The sequence below is a fragment of the Nerophis lumbriciformis genome, linkage group LG10 (genome assembly GCF_033978685.3).
Source record: "Nerophis lumbriciformis linkage group LG10, RoL_Nlum_v2.1, whole genome shotgun sequence".
NCBI classification, from domain to species: domain Eukaryota; kingdom Metazoa; phylum Chordata; class Actinopteri; order Syngnathiformes; family Syngnathidae; genus Nerophis; species Nerophis lumbriciformis.
Window position 1 is genome coordinate 12,903,656 of NC_084557.2, and position 22,845 is coordinate 12,926,500.

Consider the following 22,845-nt stretch of genomic DNA (forward strand, 5'->3'; position numbering starts at 1 on the left):
TTTCAGGCTTTTGTTTATTAGAAAGTAGCAGTAAAATAGCACACAATTTTTCATTATTGACAACTATACTATACAAAATCACTATTTACACATTTAAAAATCACTGTCACAGGCACAAAACTCAATCCAAACAATAATACATGTCATAAAAATGTCCGGGACTCTTGTTTAGTCAAGCTTAAAACTTTTAGGCTAACATTGGCTTTTTTTTTATTTATTTTTTTTATCTCTGCAAACAAAAATGTTAGTATTCTTCAAAAGAACCCTTCAGAATACATTTATGAATAGAAGACAGTAAAATGACAATGAGGCTGCTGTCACATGTATTTTTCATCTTAATCATGCACAAAGATTTAGAAGGGACTGCACTAGTTAGCACTGCACGACAAGAAGAAGGTTCAAGTTGGGATGTGGGTTTGACTCTTGACTCTGTCTGTGTGGAGTTCCCTATGCTTGTGTGGGTGCTAATTTGGCTTCCTCCATCAGTCCAAAAACATCTATGTAGAAGTCGGTTGGAGACTTGAAATTGTCCATCCATCTAAATGATTGTCTGTTGACTGGGTGAGCTGATCACTACGTCAAATAAAAAATATTTCACATAAACACATACTTGGGTCTATGGTCTGTGTGTCACTGTGATTGATTGCATCCAGAGTAGCTAGAGGCTGCAGGGGTCAAAGGTGTGACGACCAGGCCTTGGCTCAGGTCCAGACTCCGTCCCTCTTTTTCCTAGAGCATGATAAATATTAACCAGTTAGTGTTAAAGCATACATCATGTATGGATTACTGCACACAGCAGATAAGGTTGTCACTTTTATGGAAGTCTTTTCACCAACTCACCACTTTATATTGCAGAACCATCTCCTTGAAGGCCATGAAATCAATAAAAGACAGCAGAATGTCCACTATGTCACCTGACACCTCGTCTTTGTGCTGCCTACAGGTAGATGAAAGAAAGATGAATGCTAAAGTTCTGTTTTCAACATGTGAGCCACCTAGTGGCTTGTAAAAACAAAAGCGTAAAAGGCCACCCTACTGTAAAAATAATTGACTTTATAAAGATATAACAGTAATGTGTCCCTAGAGTCTGTTAATGACCAACAAACATGTTTCCCTCGCAAACATTTGTTATGTCTTTTTATTTTTCATATGATTGTGTGTGAAAACGTATTTGATGTCATTGTCTAATTTGCATAATTGGCCAGTTGCAAGAAAACGTATGTGAACCCTCTGGGATTACTTGGAATTCTACAAAAATTAAGCATAACGTGTATTTTGATTTTCATCACAATCACAACAATAGACATACTAAATTAATTCTGCACAAACAATTTTATGTTTTCATTTTTTATTGTAAACATTCACAGCAAGGTGAAAAAAGTATGTAAACCTTTAGATTTCATTTTGGCAGCAATAACCTCAACCAAACGTTTCCTGTCGTTGCACATCAGACATGCTTGTGCACCAGGAGGAATTTTAGACAATTCCTCATTACAAAACGGTTTCAGTTAAGCAATATTTTTAGGATGTCTGCCGTAAATGTCTCCCTTGAGGTCATGCCACACCATCTCAATTGTGTTGAGGTCAGGACTCTGACTGGGCCACCCACTACAGAAGGGGTATTTTCTTCAATTCAAGCCATTCTGTTCATTATATTTTTGTGCTTTGGGTCGTTGTCCTCTTGCATCACCCATATTCTTTTGAGCTTCAGTTGGCAGACAGATGGTTTGAAGTTTTCCTGGAAAATGTCTTGATACAATTGGGAAATCAATTTTCTATCAGACAGCAATCCTTCAAGGCCCTGAGACAGCAAAGCAGCACCAAACCATGATGCCCCCTCCACCATATTTTACCGTTGGGAAGAGGTTTTGATGTTAGTGTGATGTGCCTTTTTTCCTCCACCCGTAGTGTTGGGTGTTCCTTCTAAACAACTCAATTTTGGTGTCATCTGTCCACAGAATATTTTGCCAGTAGTGCTGTGGAACATCCAGGCACTCTTTTGCATACACAAACGTGCAGCATTGTTTTTCTTTGACAGCAGTGGCTTCCTCCGTACGGTCCTCTCATTCACTCCATTCTTGTCTAAGGTTTTCCCAATTGTAGATTTGTCCAAAAAAAATGCCAACATGTGCCAGAGTCTTTAGCTGACACTCTTTGGATTCTTTTTCACCTCGTTGAGCATTCAGCGCTGTGCTCTTGCAGTCATCTTTACAGGTCGACCACGCCGAGGGAGAGTAGCAACAGTGCAGAACTTTCTCCATTTGTACACAATCTGTCTTACCGCAGACACAAGAACATCAAGACTTTTAAAAATACTTTTGTAACCTTTTCCAGCTTCACGTAAGTCAACAATTCTTGATCATAGGTCTTGGGAGAGCTCCTTTGTGCGAGCCATGGGTCACATCAAGCAACGCTTCTTGACAGCAGCAAATACAAAACTGGTGTGGATTTTTATAGGGCAGGTTCATGTTAGTGTCCAATGACACCAAGAAATGTTTTGTCGCTCATTGCCTTTTGAAGAAAAAAAACATTCGGAGTATCTCGAAGGACCTGAATACTCGCTACTAATAGCAACAAAGTTGCTAAATGGCCACCATTGATCCCTCCTACTGTATCTTGGGTGACTAAGTAGGAGTGTCTTCTTATTCGACTATTCAATTCTGAAGAGTCGGATTACACTATATTAAAGACATGACGACGGATGGATTTTTTTTTTTTTTATGCATTCTAAATATTAAATAAACGTAAATAAAAGTCCGCTTACAGCAAAGCCAATGGGAGCTTCACTATTTCGCCAATAAAATTCAATACTCCATTTACATTTTGTGACTTGAGTATTACCAAGTATTAGTGATATTGTTATTATAAGCGCTAACGCAGACAAACTATTTTAGCGGCGCCATGATCACTAACATGTGTACCGTATTTTTCGGACTATAAGTCAGTTTTTTTCATAGTTTGGCCGGGGGTGCGACTTATACTCAGGAGCGACTTGTGTGAAATTATTAACACATTACCGTAAAATATCAAATAATATTATTTAGCTCATTCACGTAAGAGACTAGACGTATAAGATTTCATCGGCTTTAGCGATTAGGAGTGACAGATTGTTTGGTAAACGTATAGCATGTTCTATATGTTATAGTTATTTGAATGACTCTTACCATAATATGTTACGTTAACAAGCAGGCACGTTCTCAGTTGGTTATTTATGCGTCATATAACGTACACTTATTCAGCCTGTTCACTATTCTTTATTTATTTTAAATGGCCTTTCAAATGTCTATTCTTGGTGTTGGGTTTTATCAAATACATTTCCCCAAAAAATGCGACTTATACTCCAGTGCGACTTATGTTTTTTTCCTTCTTTATTATGCATTTTCGGCCGGTGCGACTTATACTCCGAAAAATACGGTACCTATGTTTACATTATCGAGTGGTCTGTTGCTTCCTCGTTTCCTTGCTTCCTGCAACTTTATTCTAGATCATAAATCATGCATCTCACCTGGACAGAAAAAGTCTTAGTAGGTATTCCGACAAATTGGTACACTTTGACAGCCATTTAGGACCCGAAAATGTACAGAACAACAAGAAAAGACGCTTGGTCCCCCCGCCCCGCCCCTCTACTCTGCTTCTTTGTGAGGATTATGAGACATTCTTCATCTAAATGGGAATATATGAACATCCTGACAGCAGACCTTGCACGGTAAGTAATGTTTTTTTTGTCTGTTGGCTCTCAAAGTCTGCAGTGAGTAGAAATCAGTGATGAAGGGGGGAAAAAAAGCAAACGTTGTGATACTAATTAATGCACCGCGTATGCATAAAATGAGCAAAATACCTAAATAATAAATGTTATTATAAATGATGTGCCCGTTACTACATTACATATATACTTCCATCATGTATATTAAACCTCAATGGAGGTGTTTGGATGTTTTTTTAAGGGCTTTGTAGGCGCAATTGCGCAGCTCCCATGGCTCCATTGTAAGCTGATTGTTTAATATTTAGAATGCAAAAAAAAGCCATCCATCGTCATGTCTTTCATATGATTGGGAACAATAGGCAAAATTCCCCAAAAAGTGCAGTTTCCCTTTAACCATCCAATCTCTACCGTTTGCTTATTAGAATGTTTTAGTCTATTTTTGTAGGGTGGAAAAAGTTGCAAATGAGATCTGTGTTTTGTTCTCGTCAATGAAAAGACTATGTCTTTTATACGTCTTCTCATTAACTTACGTAAGACTGTAGCGGCTATGTCTACATTCTCAGAATTCTATAGACAATACCCCATAATGACAATATAAAAAGTTTTTATTATTTTATTTGCCAATTTTTTTTAATCACATATACATAAGAATTCACATCCTTTGCTCAATACTTTGTTGATGCACCTTTGGCAACAATTACAGCCCTCAAGTATTTTTGAATACGATGCCATAAGCTTGGTACACCTATCTTTGGGCAGTTTCTCTCATTCCTCTTTGCAGCACCTCTCAAGCTCCATCAGGTTAGATGGAAAGCGTTGGTTTACATCCGGCATGTCTCTGTCCATTGCTGCATTCATATCTCTCTCTATACTGACAAGTCTCACAATTCATGCCACTGAATGATGCTGCCAACACCATGCTTCACTGTAGGGATGATATTGGCCAAGTGATGCCTGGTTTCCCTCAAATATGATGCCTAGCATTCACGCCATAGAGTTCAATCTGTGTCTCATCAGACCAGAGAGTTTTGTTTGTTATGGTCTGAGAGTGTGTCAGGTGCATTTTGGCAATCTTTTTTCAAAGAAATGTCTTCCGTCTGGCCACTATAACATACAGGCCGGATCTGTGTTGTCCTTCTGGAAGGTTCTCCTCTCTCCACAAGGTAATGCTGTAGCTGACAGTGACCATCGGGTCCTTGGTCACCTCCCTGACTAAACTGAGATGAATGCAGCAATGTACAGAAACATCCTGGAAGAAAAACAAGACTTTCCATCCAACCTGGCGGAGCTTGAGAGGTGCTTAAAAAAGGAATGAGAGAAACTGCCCAAAGATAGATGTGACAAGTTTGTAGGATCATATTCAAATGTTTGCCAAATGTGCATCAACAAAGTTTTGAGAAAAGGCTGTGAATCCTTATGTAAATGTGATCGTTGTCACTATGGGGTATTGTCTGTAGAATTCTGAGGATGTAGACATAGCTGCTACAGTCTTCCCTTTCCAGATGCACTGTGTGTAAAATTTGAGCTTAACTTTGTATTAAAAAAGTTGACCAGAAATGTGTGCATTTTGTTAACATTTCAAATTATACTTACATCACTGGAAATGTCTCTACAAGACCTGTCTGATAATACTGGTTTCATGAAAATCAATTTATTTTTTAAATTTTAAAACACATACCTATAACCAGATACTTGAAATAGCTTGTACTTTTTGCTTTTGCCAGGAGAAATGTGTCACTAGTGGGTAAAACTGGGGGGCGCTGAATAGGTGAAGTGAAGTGAATTATATTTATATAGCGCTTTTCTCTAGTGACTCAAAGCGCTTTACAAAGTGAAACCCAATATCTAAGTTACATTTTTTTAACCAGTGTGGGTGGCACTGGGAGCAGGTGGGTAAAGTGTCTTGTCCAAGGACACAACGGCAGTGACTAGGATAGCAGAAGCGGGGATTGAACCTGCAACTCTCAAGTTGCTGGCACGGCCACTCTACCAACCGAGCTATACCGCCCCTGGTACCATGTAGCAGAAAATGTACAGGTGTCATGAGCAAGAATAAAAAGATGCCATTGCTCACATGAGATGTTCAATGAAGGTGCTCATGTTGAAGCCCGGGATCCTCCTGATCAGCTGCTGCTCCACGTATTTTTCCAACTGTTCCACCTGCACACAAATGCCATGTGAGAATACAACAAGTGTGGGTTTGATAAGCTACTCACATAATCATTGAAGATGGTTGTGTAGCTGAGCTTGTTCTCATCAGTGTTGTCAAACTCCTGGTAGTGTTTCTCCATGAAGCTCAACTGCAGCTGCTGGAACTCCTCCTCTAAAGACATGTCAAGACAACTCACTATGAAAATTGTTAATAAAAAGCGATACTAAGGGTGTAAAACTAATTTTCATTGGAGGGCCATGTTGCAATTATTGCTGTCCTCAGAGGGAGGCTTGAAACAGTGATTTCCAATTTTAATGATGTTAGATCTGTGTTGTTGTTGTTGTTGTTGGGGACAAGTGTTGTAAATTAGCTTTGGCTACAAACACTATGATGCATACATTAGATAACTTTCAGATATCTATGTTTCAGTATCTGTCCGTATTTCAAATAAACCTTTATATATTATACTGTATATAAATATAAACATGTAATAGGCACGTTACACGATTTGCCGAGGCAACTCTGATTGCATTCTTTTATGAATAGATTCATAGATAACTTGCTTTCTAATGAAGTCAAGGTGACAAGTAAATTAAGTATTTAAGGGCTATCAAAAATTATGAGGCAGCTCGCATAAAATGACGTGGCAGCCCAAAATAAATGATGTGGCGGGCCAGATAAAATGATGTGGCGGACCACTAAAAACGATGATGCGGCTCGATTATAATGATGTGGCGGGCCATTTATAATAACGTGGCTGCTCGCATAAAATAATGTGGCAGGTCACATTAAATGATGTGGCGGGCCATTTAAAATAATGTGGCTGCTCGCATAAAATAATGTGGCAGGTCACATTAAATGATGTTGCGGACCATATAAATGACGTGGCGCACCACTAAAAATGTTGTTGCAGCCTATATAAAATGATATGGCAGACCAGGTAAAATGATGTGACGGACCACATGAATGATGTGGCAGGCCACTGAAAATGTTGTGACGGCCTGCATAAAATAGCACGGCAGGTTAATTTAAATTATGTGGCAGACCAGAGAAAACTATGTGGCGGACCACATAAATGATCAGGTAGGGCCACTAAAAATGAATTGGGGAACCACATAAATGACGTGGGGCTCCACTAAAAATGTTGCGGCGCACATAAAATAACATGGCAGGTCACTTTAATGATATGGTGAACCACATAAATGATGTAGCGGGCCACTGAAAATGTTGTGATGGTCCGCATAAAATAATGTGGGATCCATCCATCCATCCATTTGCAACCGCTTATTCCCTTCAGGGTCATGGGGGGCGCTGGAGAGTATCTCAGCTACAATCGGGCGGAAGGCGGGGTACACCCTGGACAAGTCGCCACCTCATCACAGGGCCAACACAGATAGACAGACAACATTCACACTCACATTCACGCACTAGGGCCAATTTTAGTGTTGCCAATCAACCTATACCCAGGTGCATGTCACGTTAAATGATGTGGAAAACCACATGAGATGATGTAGCGGCCTATAAAAATAAAGTGGCACGCCACAAAAATTTTTTTGTTGCAGCCTGCATAAAACAATGTGGCGGTCACATTAAATGATATGGCAGACCAGGAAAAATGATGTGACGGACAACATGAATGATGTGGCGGGCCACAGAAAATTGTGACGACCCGCATAAAATAGAATGGCAGATTAATTCAAATTCTGTGGTCTGCCACATAATTTTCTCTGGTCTGCCAGAGAAAATTATGTGGCGGACCAGGTGATAATCAGGTGAGCCACTGAAAATGAAGTGGCGGGCCACTTAAACTGATGTGGCACAGTACACAAAATGATGTGGCGAACCACATAAGTGACATGGGGCTTCACTAAAAATGTTGTTGCGGCACACATAAAATAATGTGGCAGGTCACTTTATATGATGTGGCAGACCAAAGAAACTTTTGTGACGGCCTGCATAAATTAATCTGGCATGTCACGTTAAATGATGTGGAAAACCACATTAAATGATGAAGCGGACTATAAAAATGAAGTGGCGCGCCACAAAAAATGGTGTTGCAGCCTGCATAAAACAATGTGGCAGGTCACGTTAAATGATATGGCAGAACAGGGAAAATTATGTGACGGACAACATAAATTATGAGGCGGGCCACAGAGAATTGTGATGACCTGCATAAAATAGAATGGCAGGTTTAATTAAAATGTTGTGGCAGACCAGAGAAAATTATGTGGCGGACTAGGTGATGATCAGGTGGGCCATTAAAACTGAAGTGGCGGGCCACTTTAACTGATGTGCTCAAACCACAAATGACGTGGGCTTCACTAAAAATGTTGTTGCGGCGCACATAAAATAATGTGGCAGTTCGCTTTAAATGATGTGGCAGTTCGCTTTAAATGATGTGGCAGACCAAAGAAAATGGTGTGGCAGGGCACTGAAAATTTTGTGACGGCCCGCATAAAATAATGTGGCATGTCACGTTAAATGCATGAAATGATGTAGCGGACCATATAAATGACGTGAAGCGTCACTAAAAATGTTGTTGCAGCCTGCATAAAACAATGTGGCAGGTCACATTAAATGATATGGCAGAACAGGGAAAATTATGTGACGGACAACATAAATTATGAGGCGGGCCACAGAGAATTGTGATGACCTGCATAAAATAGAATGGCAGGTTTAATTAAAATGTTGTGGCAGACCAGAGAAAATTATGTGGCGGACTAGGTGATGATCAGGTGGGCCATTAAAACTGAAGTGGCGGGCCACTTTAACTGATGTGCTCAAACCACAAATGACGTGGGCTTCACTAAAAATGTTGTTGCGGCGCACATAAAATAATGTGGCAGTTCGCTTTATATGATGTGGCAGTTCGCTTTAAATGATGTGGCAGACCAAAGAAAATGGTGTGGCAGGGCACTGAAACTTTTGTGACGGCCCGCATAAAATAATGTGGCATGTCACGTTAAATGCATGAAATGATGTAGCGGACCATATAAATGACGAGAAGCGTCACTAAAAATGTTGTTGCAGCCTGCATAAAACAATGTGGCAGGTCACATTAAATGATATGGCAGAACAGGGAAAATTATGTGACGGACAACATAAATTATGAGGCGGGCCACAGAGAATTGTGATGACCTGCATAAAATAGAATGGCAGGTTTAATTAAAATGTTGTGGCAGACCAGAGAAAATTATGTGGCGGACTAGGTGATGATCAGGTGGGCCATTAAAACTGAAGTGGCGGGCCACTTTAACTGATGTGCTCAAACCACAAATGACGTGGGCTTCACTAAAAATGTTGTTGCGGCGCACATAAAATAATGTGGCAGTTCGCTTTAAATGATGTGGCAGACCAAAGAAAATGGTGTGGCAGGGCACTGAAACTTTTGTGACGGCCCGCATAAAATAATGTGGCATGTCACGTTAAATGCATGAAATGATGTAGCGGACCATATAAATGACGAGAAGCGTCACTAAAAATGTTGTTGCAGCCTGCATAAAACAATGTGGCAGGTCACATTAAATGATATGGCAGAACAGGGAAAATTATGTGACGGACAACATAAATTATGTGGCGGGCCACAGAGAATTGTGATGACCTGCATAAAATAGAATGGCAGGTTTAATTAAAATGTTGTGGCAGACCAGAGAAAATTATGTGGCGGACTAGGTGATGATCAGGTGGGCCATTAAAACTGAAGTGGCGGGCCACTTTAACTGATGTGCTCAAACCACAAATGACGTGGGCTTCACTAAAAATGTTGTTGCGGCGCACATAAAATAATGTGGCAGTTCGCTTTAAATGATGTGGCAGTTCGCTTTAAATGATGTGGCAGACCAAAGAAAATGGTGTGGCAGGGCACTGAAAATTTTGTGACGGCCCCGCATAAAATAATGTGGCATGTCACGTTAAATGCATGAAATGATGTAGCGGACCATATAAATGACGTGAAGCGTCACTAAAAATGTTGTTGCAGCCTGCATAAAACAATGTGGCAGGTCACATTAAATGATATGGCAGACCAGGGAAAATTATGTGACGGACAACATAAATGATGTGGCGGGCCACAGAAAATGTTGTGACGACCCGCATAAAATAGAATGGCAGGTTCATTTAAATGATGTGGCAGACCAGAGAAAATTATGTGGCGGACAAGGTGTTGATCAGGTGGGCCACTAAAAATGAAGTTGCGGTTCACTCTAACTGATGTGGCGAACCACAAATGACATAGGGCTTCACTAAAAATGTCGTTGCGGCGCACATAAAATAATGTGGCATGTCACGTTAAATGATGTGGAAAACTGCATGAAATGATGTAGCGCAGTGTTTTTCAACCTTTTCTGAGCCAAGGCACATTTTTTTCATTGAATAAAATCCAGAGCCACACCACCAGCAGAAAACATAAAAAAATTAAACTCATTGACAATAAAAAGTCCATCTCGCAATTGTTGGATATGAATTTAAACCATAACCAACCAATAGCTCTTGTCTCAAAGTAGGTGTACTGTCACCACCTGTCACATCACGCCGTGACTTATTTTCATTTTTTTTGGTGTTCTCCTGTGTGTCGTGTTTTAGTTCTTGTCTTGCGCTCTATTTTGGTGGCTTTTCCTGTTTTGTTGGGATTTTCCTGTAGCAGCTTCATGTCTTCCTTGAACGCTATTCCCCGCACCTGCTTTGTTTTCGCAATTAAGACTATTTAAGTTGTGCGGACGCTATCTTTCTTTGTGGGGACATTGTTGATTGTCATGTCATGTACGGATGTACTTTGTGGACGCCGTCTGCTCCACGCGCTGTAAGTCTTTGCTGTCGTCCAGCATTCTGTTTACTTTGCAGCTAGTTCAGTTTTAGTTTCGTTCTGCATAGCCATCCCTAAGCTTCAATGCCTTTTCATAGGGCACTCACCTTTTGTTTATTTTTGGTTTAAGCGTTAGACACCTTTTTACCTGCACACTGCCTCCCGCATATCGTGATCACGACAAACCATGTTCCCGACATCTACAAAGCAATTAGCTACCTGCTGCCACCTAGTGATATGGAAGAGTATTACACGGTTACTCTGCCGAGCTCTAGACAGCACACTCAACGGCACATTATTTGCAGACTATAATTACCGTACTGGTTTGCAAAATATATTTTTAACCCAATTACCGGATTTTTCAGAGTATAAGTCGCTCCGGAGTATAAGTCGCACCGGCCGTAAATGCATAACAAAGAAGGAAAAAAACATATATAAGTTGCACTGGAGTATAAGTCGCATTTTTTGGGGAAATTTATTTTATAAAACCCAACACCAAGAATAGACATTTGAAAGGCAATTTAAAATAAATAAAGAATAGTGAACAACAGGCTGAATAAGTGTACGTTATATGAGGCATAAATAACCAACTGAGAACGTGCCTGGTATGTTAACGTAACATATTATGGTAAGAGTCATTCAAATAACTATAACATATAGAACATGCTATACGTTTACCAAACAATCTGTCATTCCTAATCGCTAAATCCCATGAAATCTTATACGTCTCGTCTCTTACATGAATGAGCTAAATAATATTATTTGATATTTTACGGTAATGTGTTAATAATTTCACACATAAGTCACTCCTGAGTACAAGTCGCACCCTCGGCCAAACTATGAAAAAAACTGCGACTTCCAGTCCGAAAAAATACGGTAGGTGAAATTACATTATCTCCCACGGCACACCAGACTGTATCTCACGGCAAACTTGTGTGCCGCGGCAAAGTGGTTGAAAAACACTGATGTAGCGGACCATATAAATGAAGTGGCGCGCCACTAAAAATGTTGTTGCAGTCTGCATAAAATGATGTGGCAGGTCAAATCAAATGTGGCAGGTCAAATCAAATGATGTGGCAGGTCAAATCAAATGATGCGGCAGGTCAAATCAAATGATGCGGCAGGTCAAATCAAATGATGCGGCAGGTCAAATCAAATGACGCGGCAGGTCAAATCAAATGACGCGGCAGGTCAAATCAAATGACGCGGCAGGTCAAATCAAATGACGCGGCAGGTCAAATCAAATGATGCGGCAGGTCAAATCAAATGACGCGGCAGGTCAAATCAAATGACGCGGCAGGTCAAATCAAATGATGCGGCAGGTCAAATCAAATGATGCGGCAGGTCAAATCAAATGATGCGGCAGGTCAAATCAAATGATGCGGCAGGTCAAATCAAATGATGCGGCAGGTCAAATCAAATGATGCGGCAGGTCAAATCAAATGATGCGGCAGGTCAAATCAAATGATGCGGCAGACCAGGGAAAATTGTGTGACGGACAACAAAAATGATTTGGCGGGCCACAGAACATTTTCTGACGACTCGCTTAAAATAGTAAGTCAGGTCAATTTAAATGACGTGGCAGACCGTAAAATACAAAATGGCGCGCCACTTTAAATGATGTGGCAAACCACATAAATGACGTGGAGCAACACTAAAAATGTTGTTGCGGCCCACATAAAATAATGTGGGCCGTTAAATGGTGTGGCAGCCCGGAGGAAATGACGTGGACCCTGTTATATAACTTGGCGCGCCACTCAAATGATGGCCCAGGCTTAAACTTTTTTTTTCTTTCCCTCACCCCCCTGCGTTTACCTGTTCAACTTTTTTGTAAATTGGCAGACCCGTCAGCGATCCTGTTCTGTCTCCCTGTTGTCCTGTGTTTTTAAAATGTTGATTTCTATTTACTGTTTTAATTGGTTTTACCCTTTAAAATAGTTTTTAATCATATTTATTTTATATTGGTTTTATATCTATTTATTTTAATTTTTTATTCAGTCATTGGTGGAGCTAAGGATAATATTTCAATATTGTTTTTAATATTGTTGTGCAGCACTTTGGAAACATTTTGTTGTTTAAATGTGCTGTATAAATAAATTGGATTGGATTGTAATGTTTGTCTGATTTTGAATGGGATTATGCTGAAAATCTTAATTTCCCATCGGGGATTATTAAAGTATTTCTGATTCTGATGATACGAACCACTAAAAATGATATTGTGGGCCACAATATATGATAGGACGGGCCAAATTTTTAAGTTTGACACCTGTGCTATACATAATATAGCACAAGTGAATATGGAGAGGACGTTTAAATTAGTATTCCTACCCATGATGATGTCCTCTATGCATCCAATAACAGAGTCGAAGGCTGTATCTATGGCTGAGGAACTGGATGAAGACAAGATTGACAAAACATTGGGTTTTATTGGACAGAAACACCACATAATGAGACACGTCTCTTCAATTATTAGCAAACTATCTCTTGGCTTTAACTAACCTGGAAATGGCAAATGTTTCGTCTTCCATGTCAACCATTTCTACAATGTCCTCCCCGCAGGCCTGCACACCTGTGGCGGGGAAGAAATGTGAGGCAACGTCTGCTTTAAAATGCACAATTCTTTACTTCGTCAGAGCTGTGTATTATCACACCTTACAGGTTTAGCGCTTTACTCAACGACGACGTCAGGCTGTAGCCTCGGCTGGCTAACGTTAGCGACACGCGTGAGTCGTTAAAAATGGTCGCTTCCGAATGAGCAACACACCTAAATGTTCATTAAAAGACGCGCGTTTAAGGCACGCTGGCTAAAGGTATTCACTTACTTCGTTCTTGAACGTCCATGTTCAGGCAGTCGTGAAGGATATGGTTACCCTGGAAACGACGTATTTCGGTGCGGCTTTACGTAATCTCCGACAGAACCAAGTTAAGAGCACATTGGTTCCTACCGTAGGAGAGCGCTGGCAAGTTATGTTGCGTTCGTGTACTGCCTACAAGTCGAAATTTGCGAACTTCCATTCTGGAATAGCAAGTGGATGCACCAATGTGTTGTCTCTTTAAGGCATCATTGACTTTTTACGAGTGTAAATAAATCAGTCATACGCATGATAATAATCGCATTAACAAGAGGGGTGTCAATGCAATTATTCATCTATTCATGAGCTACAGTGCGCTCTTAAAGTATTCACAGCGCCTCACTTTTTCCACAGTTGTAATGTTACAGCCTTATTCCAAAAAGGAACAGATCAATTGTTGTCCTCAAAATTCTACACACAACACCCCATAATGACAATGTGATTTTTTTTTTAAAACATGTTTTTTGCAAATTTATTAAAAATAGAAAAAAACACATACATGCATTTTCACAACCTCTGCTCAATACTTTGTTGATGCACCTTTGGCAATAATTACAGCCTCAAGTATTTTTGCATATGACGCCACAAGCTTGGCACACCTATCTTTGGGCAGTTTTGACCATTGTTCTTTGCAGCACTTTTCAAGATCCATTAGAATAGAATGGACTTTATTGTCATTATATTTGCATATAACGAGATTAAGGACTCCAATTTAAGGTGTGGTAGTGGAAACATATGGGATACAAAATTAATTACACAAGAACTAATAAAGATAAAAAAATAAGAATTGAAATAAACAGACTATCCAATAAAAATAAGCAATCCTGTACAATATACAAAATACTGTACAATATACAGAACAAGACAAGAGTCCCATCCATCATTAGGTTGGAAGGGAAGCGTTGGTTTTTAAGCGGAAGAAAATGGATGGATGGTTGTCTCTGTTCATCTTAGTCTAGTCAGGGAAATTACCAAGAACCCGATGGTCACTCTGGAGAGAGGGGAACCTTACAGAAGGGCAACCATCTCTGCAGCAATCCACCAATCAGACCTGTATGTTATAGTGGTCAGACAGAAGCCATTTCCCAGTAAAACGTTTGCCAAAATGCACCTGAAAGACTTTGACCATAAGAAACAAAATTATCTGGTCTGATGAGACAAAGATTGAACTCTTTGGCGTAAATGCCAGGCATCATGTTTGGAGGAAACCAGGCACTGGTCATCCCAAGGACAATACCATCCCTACAGTGTAGCATGGTGGTGGCGGCATCATGCTGTGGGGTTGTTTATCAATGACAGAAACTGGGAGACTAGTCAGGATAGAGGAAAAGATGAAGAGAGAAATCCTGGATGAAAACCAACGCTTCCCATTTAACCTGATGGAGCTTGAGCTGTTTTGCAAAGAGGAATGGTCGAAACTGTCCCAAAGATATGCAGGTGTGTCAAGCTTGTGGCATTGTATTCATCAAAAATGCTTGAGGGATATAATTGCTGCCAAAGGTGCATCAAAGTATTGAAAAAAATGTGTCGATACTTATGTTTAGTTAATTTTTAAAAAACTTTTCACATTGTCATTATGGGGTATTGCCTGTAGAATTTTGAGGACAAAATGGTTTTATTTCATTTTGGAATAAGGCTGTAACATAATAAAATGTGGGAAAACATGAAGCGTTTTGAATACTTTCCGGATGCACTGTATATCATTGAATAGAATATTTAACTTATTTGCTTGGAAGAAAATATTTATTGATGTCCAGAACTAACAAATGTATTAAAGAGTAAAATAGGACCCCGAGATCCATGTTTTTGTGTTATGAAGCGCATGTAAAAATATCAACTAATAAATACAGTGCACCTCATATAAAATTTTTACCACAAATGCATTTCATTGATAAGAATATATCAGCATATTCCCCCGAAAAGTCGTATTGCTGATAATTTGTCGGAAACCGATCGAATCTCCGTCGGAGTCGTTCCAGGAAAATGTGCAACTTTGTGTTTTTATTATGTTAAAATTTGTCATTTGCACTAAAAAATATTTATTTCCCATAAATTTGTTTTAGTACAAAACATGCATCAAATTAAATTCAAGTTTTATTAAAAAGTATAAAAATCGTTTGACATAAATAAAGTATTAAACCCTTTTCCTTGAAATAAAATGTTGCTTAGTGCCCCCATTTAGCCTGTAAGCATTCGACAAGAAGGGGTGCAAAATATATCCATCAATGGAAAATCAACAGGGGGGAGACATTCCAATATCTGGAGACAAATGTTAGCAACAATGGCAAGAGCTTGAAGAATAAAAGGGGGAAGATTTGGAAAGGCAAATTCAAAATTTGGCAGCTTGTACAATACGGTAGATAAGAGAGGGGAAAAAAATCAAGTTAGAAACAAAACCCTAAAAATATGAAGCAGTAGTTATTTCAGCATACCTCTATGCGTCTGAGAAGTAGCAAATGACAGCCAAGGACTAACAAAAGGTGGATATTTCTGTTAAAGAAGGATTTTTGACATCCCGGAGAAACCATATAAGAAACGAATAAGTATGGCAGGGAACCAAGAAAGAGTTTCCAACGCCAACCATAAGATAAAGAGGAATCGTTTGTCTTGATACGATGGATGACAACATAATCTACAAAATATAGCAATAGAAAGGGAAAAAGAGGAAGACCACTCACAACATTGACAAACATTTCATGGGAACAGACGAAGACACAGGCCTACGACAGAAATCAGTGGGAAAAAAACTTGCAAATCAATGTCCTTCCGAGGACGGAACAATTTAAGGTCTAATCTAATGTAAGGTATTTTGTAGTAAATGACACCTCAGTGAGTGTATGACACACTCACTAGTTGCATTGACACAGCACTGATCTCATGTTGCTATTTCATAATGGTCATCCACCATCTACTGGATTAAAACAGTCATTACATTTGACCCAAAAATCAATGGTTGTTTTTGTTTTGCCAAAAAGGAATATGAAAACCGCAAGTCTGGTCATTGAGCCAAATCGTAAACAGGAGAAATAGCATTTACCTTATTTGGTGATGTAAGATTAAAATGATACTAGAGACACAATAGCACTAATTTAGTTTCATAAGGCATCGATGCTTTAGTATCGTTTGACCCATAACTAGTCATTTGTTTTGTCACTAATAACAAAAAGCTAATATGTCTGTTTTGTTAAGACTTACATTGGAATAGTTTTATTTTTTTAGCAACATGCATCAAAGTGGCCGCTTGCCTCCTTTTTTTGGCGTGCTTTGCTGGACTAAGTATGGGCTCCACTGACTGACTCTTGTATGCAATTGTCTAATAGTGCTAACATTTGTAGTATTAGCAAACACATTACCATTGAAATAGTAGTGATTGATTAGAATGGTGATCATTATTATTCCGATTCTTTGGAATTACCCTTATCAAAGTATTTCCTACTTTTATGTCGGTTTTTAATTATTGATGAAATGAACATGTGTCTATTTAAAAAAAACAATTCTAACATCCATCCATCTATTTCCTACCGCTTGTCCCATGTGATCTATATTTGGAGTACAGTATATGCTTTGATGTGTAAAATATTGCAGTAATACCAAACATGTAAAGAAACACTGTCTTGTCATGTAAACATCACATGAATATACATTTATTACAAATAGCACAATCCAAGAAACATCAATCTTTCATAAACCATATCTTTAGGAATTCTGGGGAGAAATTCCTCTTTTCAGTTTTTTTTAATCTCCTTAGGTCATACAATGAACCATTTCTCTCAGCTGCTCTTTTAAGGTGCTCCAAATAAGCAAACAGTAACTAAACAGGCTTTTGTCTCACACAGCGATTCAAGTCATCTTCAGAAACCTTTCCAGTAAACTTTAACACATCTACTTCATGCGTTTACTGGGTTTCTTTTAAAAACAATTCAGCCTAATCTTAAAATACTCCATTGCATAAATATACTCGTTCTTGGAAACCAACGGGCTGCTTTCATACAAGAGCTTGCTACAGTAGCCCCTGTAAGGGCAAGAAATGGCAAAAAGGCTTTAGATAAATGTTTGATTCGAGTCGGGGTGGGCGAATCCATGCAAATATTGATAGTATTGATACCAATGATAGTATTAGTATCGGCTCAATAATAGTGGGATGAGATTGATATTTCTTATTTATCTATATTTTCTGGAATGTCTTTATTGTTAGATGGTTATAGGTATATATTGTTGATTCTTGGACCTGGATTTTAATGAGCCAATAGTAGTGTTTGCTTTTGTTGACCTATTTAGCACTCCAGACTTTATTTTGCTCCAAAATTGTAAGTAATTATTACTTTGTCTTATATTGTTGTCTTTGTCTTATACTGTTGTATAGCCTTTAAATATTCTTATTCATCCGGGTCATTGAATTGATCGCAACTCAACTGTTCATATAAAAGATATTTCGCTTCTCATCTGCTCTCGTCTAAGGGTGCAGTGCTGGAACTAAGGAAAAAAAGTATGCCCTCAAGACTAAAGCTCTCTAATCAGAGCAGGCTTAATCAGTTTGTGTTCAGACTTTAGATTAGACAGCTCTGGTCTGAGGGCAGGATCCTGGAATTAGTGTTTGTCCTCTGGATACTGCATCATAACCTTAATCTAGAGTTGAGAGATGGAACGTCTTCTCAGACAATCTGAATAATCCAGTTGTGATCTATTCAGTACCATAAGAATATGTATGTATTGTTAAATTGTTCACAAATAAGATTACCAAAAATCTTCAGCCTGTGTTTTATTTTGATTAAAATCTCAATCAACTAATGCAAGGCAATGAGAATGTGCATATTTTCAAGTGAAAAGTAAAGTTATCTGCAATATTGGCCCTCTTTTTACTTGGTACCAGATCAATGTGCCAAATATCGCCCACCCCTACATACCCGTCCGTCTAGTCAGTTTAAAGAGGTCTCATTTGTTTGTAACTAAGGGGATAGAGTAGATTTTTGGTGCCAATGTACTTCTGTAAACAAACAGACTCAAGAGAATAAAATAATAGAATTGCAAACACATGCCAGACTTGGGGATACATCATTCACATTGACGTTTCACATTTGCTTTTACAACAATCCAACTCTGGAGTTTTCAAAGTGTGAGGAGCCAGAAGCTCAACTTCAGTTTAAAATATATTTTAATAGCTGCTTAGCTTAAGCGATGTTGAAAATATATAGGAATTATTTGTAGTTCTTGTAGTGAGAGTGTCAACAGTTGGGGGCGTGTGTTGATATGTAAATAAACAGTTGTGAGTGGGAGAAGATGAGGCTGACCACTTTGAAAACCCCAGATGTAACTGATACTCCATCTTTCAAAACCAAATGTTGGATATATTTCTTTAGTGCCAGTAAAGTAAACTCAAGACGGATACTTTTCCTATTATCAACATTATCCACAATTATACTGGGAACAAATAAGCTTCTGTTAGACTGATGACAGTGAACAATCCAAATCTGAGTTTATAAATAAAGCACGACACACAAGCGCGAATGAATAAGTTGAAAATCTTTACAGTACCGGATCACTCTTTGCTTCCGTAATGGTTGTGATAAAAGACTAGTGAAGTCTTCTGGTAAGATCGGATATTTTACATTTTGTAAACTAAATGAGTAAACTGCATGTTTTTGTGGACATTTGTACACGGAAGTCTGACATTGCTGCAGATATGTGAAATGGATCAGCACAGGAACCAAGAGATAGCGATGGTACACAGAGCAAAGACAATAACAATGCTATTTGGGGATTTACATCCACTAATGTTTGTCTGTACTTTGGGTTTATTACCACCACATGTGTCCATAACAACGGGTGGGACCATTCACCTTAATATTGACCATATTGAAATACCAAGAGTGGTATTAAGAATTGGATGATTCCTAGTGTGATGAAATCAGTTTTACTCGTGTTTTCCCATACATTCATTTATTTGTGGCGGCCTGCCAAATGTTGGACCACCACAAATAGATTTGCCAATACCTGTTTTCCCACCCTCATTAACACATTTTAATGCACCTGGTCTGCCAAACAATACAACAAAACAGGAGGTATCAGTGCTGCCAACTAGGCAACTTTATCTCTATAATTTAGCAAGTACCCGTCTCGATTATACTTTTTTTCAAAAAAGTGACAAGCGACAAATCCGGAAGGGAATTTTGGAGGCTATAGCTTTTTACCAGGAACACCGGGTGCAATCAAAGACAGTTCAATCTTGTTTGTGGCATTTTTAACAAAAAAATAAACCAGTTTGTTTATAGCTTTAAAAATATTTGTTTTGCTTCTTTTTTTTTTAAACTAAATTTTTACATATGCGTCATGACCAATTGTGTAAATTTGACACCCTGTGGGAAAACACTGATGTTTATTGTCAGAGTGTCACACAATATCTGTGGTTTTGGAGTTATTGATACTGTTACATTGCTGATATTGTTACATTTGGAGGCAAACCGTCAAATATTTGAACGTGAGCTGGCTGTAGTTTTTGTTGAATTATTTTGCACCATTGACTTTATTTTGCTGAAATAATTGTAATAAATGGAATAACTATTTTATTGATATTGTTACTTTGTTTTATAATTGTTCTATGTATACTGTTTGTTGACATTTTGGGGGCTACAACCTTTGTCCTGTGTTTATTCTATTTAGCCAATTAAAGGCAATTTTTGAAAATCATTTAATGTCCTTTGTATATTAAAGAAAAACGCATCAACATCTGCAATACTTGCCCTGGATTTATCAAATTTGCAGTATCGCCCACCCTCATTCATTACTACTACCTTGCAGAGCCCAACGTGTGTGTGTATGATGTGATTATGTAGTGTCCTCTAAACAAGAATACAGTGGGATCTTTTGTGAAAAGAGGTTCGCAAAATTGGATCTTACAGATTATAGAGGTTGGTTTTGATGTGATTAATTGTTTCTGCTCCAGAGCGTCTGTCTGGCTTCTGCTCTCAGAAGAATACAAAAGAGGAGGCATGGCTAAATGAGTGAGAAGCTCACAGGAATCCTGCTGCAGTTGGCTTCCCCATCCGCTCGTCTGCTTCCTATCGTCACCCCTCCATCAAGGCCTCCTCTGACCAGAACGCGTAGCTCGGATGCTTTCACTGCGGCACTATCCTCCAAGCCGGCTGGGCCAGAGGGGCTTAGAGGGGGAGGTGTCTGTAGGGCTTGTGCATCTCTCCTTACAGGAGCAGGTTAGAGTGTGTCAGGAGACATGTGCAATGAGTCTGACGCGAGTCTGGATGTCCTGGCGACACAGGGGGCACGTTTCTAACTGTAAGGCACACTCCATACACATACCCCTGGAAGAAGATAAAGACAAAAAAAAACACAACAACGCGTTTATTAACAAGCCACAGAAATATTAATCATCTGTTCCATGACACCGGTCAACCTCTCATTTGTCAACAAACTAATCCATAATCAAACTACCACCATCATAAAAGCCTAATTAAATGTGGAGCCAATGTTTTGAGTAACATTTCAAACGCGTAAATGCAGACAAGTGTAACAGGAAGTTAACCACTTAATAATAAAACACAGAAACAATTAAACTTGTCACTCTAAAGTTGAACACTTCACATTTTAAAAAGTTCACCATAGTACAAATGTAAAAATAACATGAAAGTTGGCTATTAAATCTTTTCAACATTTTGGGTATCAATAAGGTTTAAAAAAAAACATCCAATTTAGGTCACCATATGCTAAGCTTTCTGTACAAAACATCCACATTTTAGTTTAGTTTTATTGGTGACAAAGCGAGGCTTACATCTAGCGATATATCAATATGCATTTACCTTATTTTATGAAGAAAAAAAAAACTAGGCCACACTTTGGACATTCCTGCCTTAATTTATGTGTAGGATATGCTCGCTTTCTTCTCTTAACAACAGATACGGTACTGTAAATAGAGGCAAATTAAAACTAAATAAATTACTTTTGATGTTTATACTATAACCAAAAACTTTGGTCAAATGTGCAAATTTTAGATTGGACCCACTTTACAATAGTAACACAAGATGTAGTAGCACAACTGCTGACGCCTCAGACACTGGTCACAAACTGCTCATACTCCCCCGGCCCCCGGCAGGTGTTACAAATCACTGTATGCCAAAACAACCCGTCATAACAATAGTTTCTTCCTTCAGCCTGGCAATTTGATAAACCCTGTGAAATAACTTGAACTAATCTGTCACTGATTTTACTAACTCATGTTCACTTCATTATCTTTTTGCTCTGCTCTATTCACCACTGCGCTATTATTTATTAGCCTTGCATATAAAGTACTTGTTTATATTTTTAGTTAATTGTTGATATTATTTTTTTTTACATTGAAGAAGGCAACACAATCTACCAAGTCAGATTAATTGTGTGTTAAACATACTTGGCCAATTAAGCTAATTCTGATTCTGATATTTGGGAGGCAACATGACCTACCCGTGTCCACAGGGCCGCAGCGCTGTGTCAGCCATGACGTCACAGCACAGCGTGCAGCAGTTGTCCCGGATGCTAACCTGTTTCAGTAAAGCCAGGCGCCGATGTCTAGGAATAAAGCACAGGAAATGTTGAGTTTGCGTTAACAAAAAGAAGTTGTCTTTGATAAACTATGATGATGATGTACTGCATCACAACTTGTCATATATGTATTACTTTTTAGTCAGGTGACTCCAAGGCAAGGAAGAAATGCTCAGTTAAACTTCTCCAACACAAACGATAAATTAAGGTCATGTTAGAACTAATACACACATACTAAATTCCATTATGGCTTTACTTCTCATAATAGTTTTCTTGCACTTTTACATAAATTATATTCTAGTACAGTTAAACCCATTTAAGTTGACGCCCCTCAGGCTGACTGATTACGTAAGCTATTGCGTGACAATTAATAATTTTTGTACCGACAGCAGTTTGTTGACATGTTTTATTTTTCCTTTATTGCATATTTTTATTGTGATTTTTCTGTTTTCATATGATAATTCATACACTTATCTTATCTAAGGGCATCCAAGGGCAATAATATTTTTAAAAATGTAGATTTCCCAGACTCTGGTGTTGGAAAAAAGTCCCTGATCACATAAGTATAGACTTTTTTAATTTTATTTCCACCCTCAAAAAAAAAAATTATTTGTCCAATAAGAAGCAACCACAGCTGACTTAGTGGCGCATTATGACGTCTCTGTTCATCAATATAGTGAGATAATACATGTACAATGGCATGTGTGCATCAGCTTTAACGTCAGTGCACACTTACAGGGATCCCAGGAAATATCAAGATTTTTTTTTCCAATGCCTCTGCGGGTTATATTCGCACACACACGGATTTTCC

At 38.7% G+C, this 22,845-nt stretch overlaps 2 protein-coding genes across 6 annotated transcripts in view; both read right to left on the reverse strand.

Moving 5' to 3' along the window:
- arl2bp (ADP-ribosylation factor-like 2 binding protein) lies at positions 1-20,703 on the reverse strand. Of its 4 annotated transcripts, none has more exons than XM_061970254.2 (7): positions 20,520-20,703; positions 13,156-13,225; positions 12,985-13,046; positions 5,920-6,026; positions 5,778-5,863; positions 841-937; positions 1-729 (listed from the first exon to the last, which is right to left on the reverse strand). In XM_061970254.2, the coding sequence occupies exons 2-7, from the start codon at positions 13,191-13,193 to the stop codon at positions 631-633; spliced, it is 489 nt and encodes a 162-aa protein (XP_061826238.1). In that variant the 5' UTR covers positions 13,194-13,225; positions 20,520-20,703; the 3' UTR covers positions 1-630. The 4 variants fall into 4 exon arrangements, with proteins under 4 accessions (XP_061826238.1, XP_061826236.1, XP_061826237.1 ...); XM_061970252.2 differs by lacking the exon at positions 20,520-20,703 and adding an exon at positions 13,479-13,625; XM_061970253.1 differs by lacking the exon at positions 20,520-20,703 and adding an exon at positions 13,308-13,466.
- Positions 20,673-22,845, reverse strand: part of rspry1 (ring finger and SPRY domain containing 1) — a 22,697-nt gene continuing 20,524 nt past the window's right edge. For both annotated transcript variants that reach the window (XM_061970250.1, XM_061970251.1), the window contains exons 14-15: positions 21,957-22,061; positions 20,673-20,821 (exon numbers count right to left, since the gene is read on the reverse strand). In XM_061970250.1, the coding sequence (XP_061826234.1) occupies positions 20,725-20,821; positions 21,957-22,061 (202 nt within the window). In that variant the 3' untranslated portion in view covers positions 20,673-20,724. The remainder of the gene's footprint in view (positions 20,822-21,956; positions 22,062-22,845) is intronic.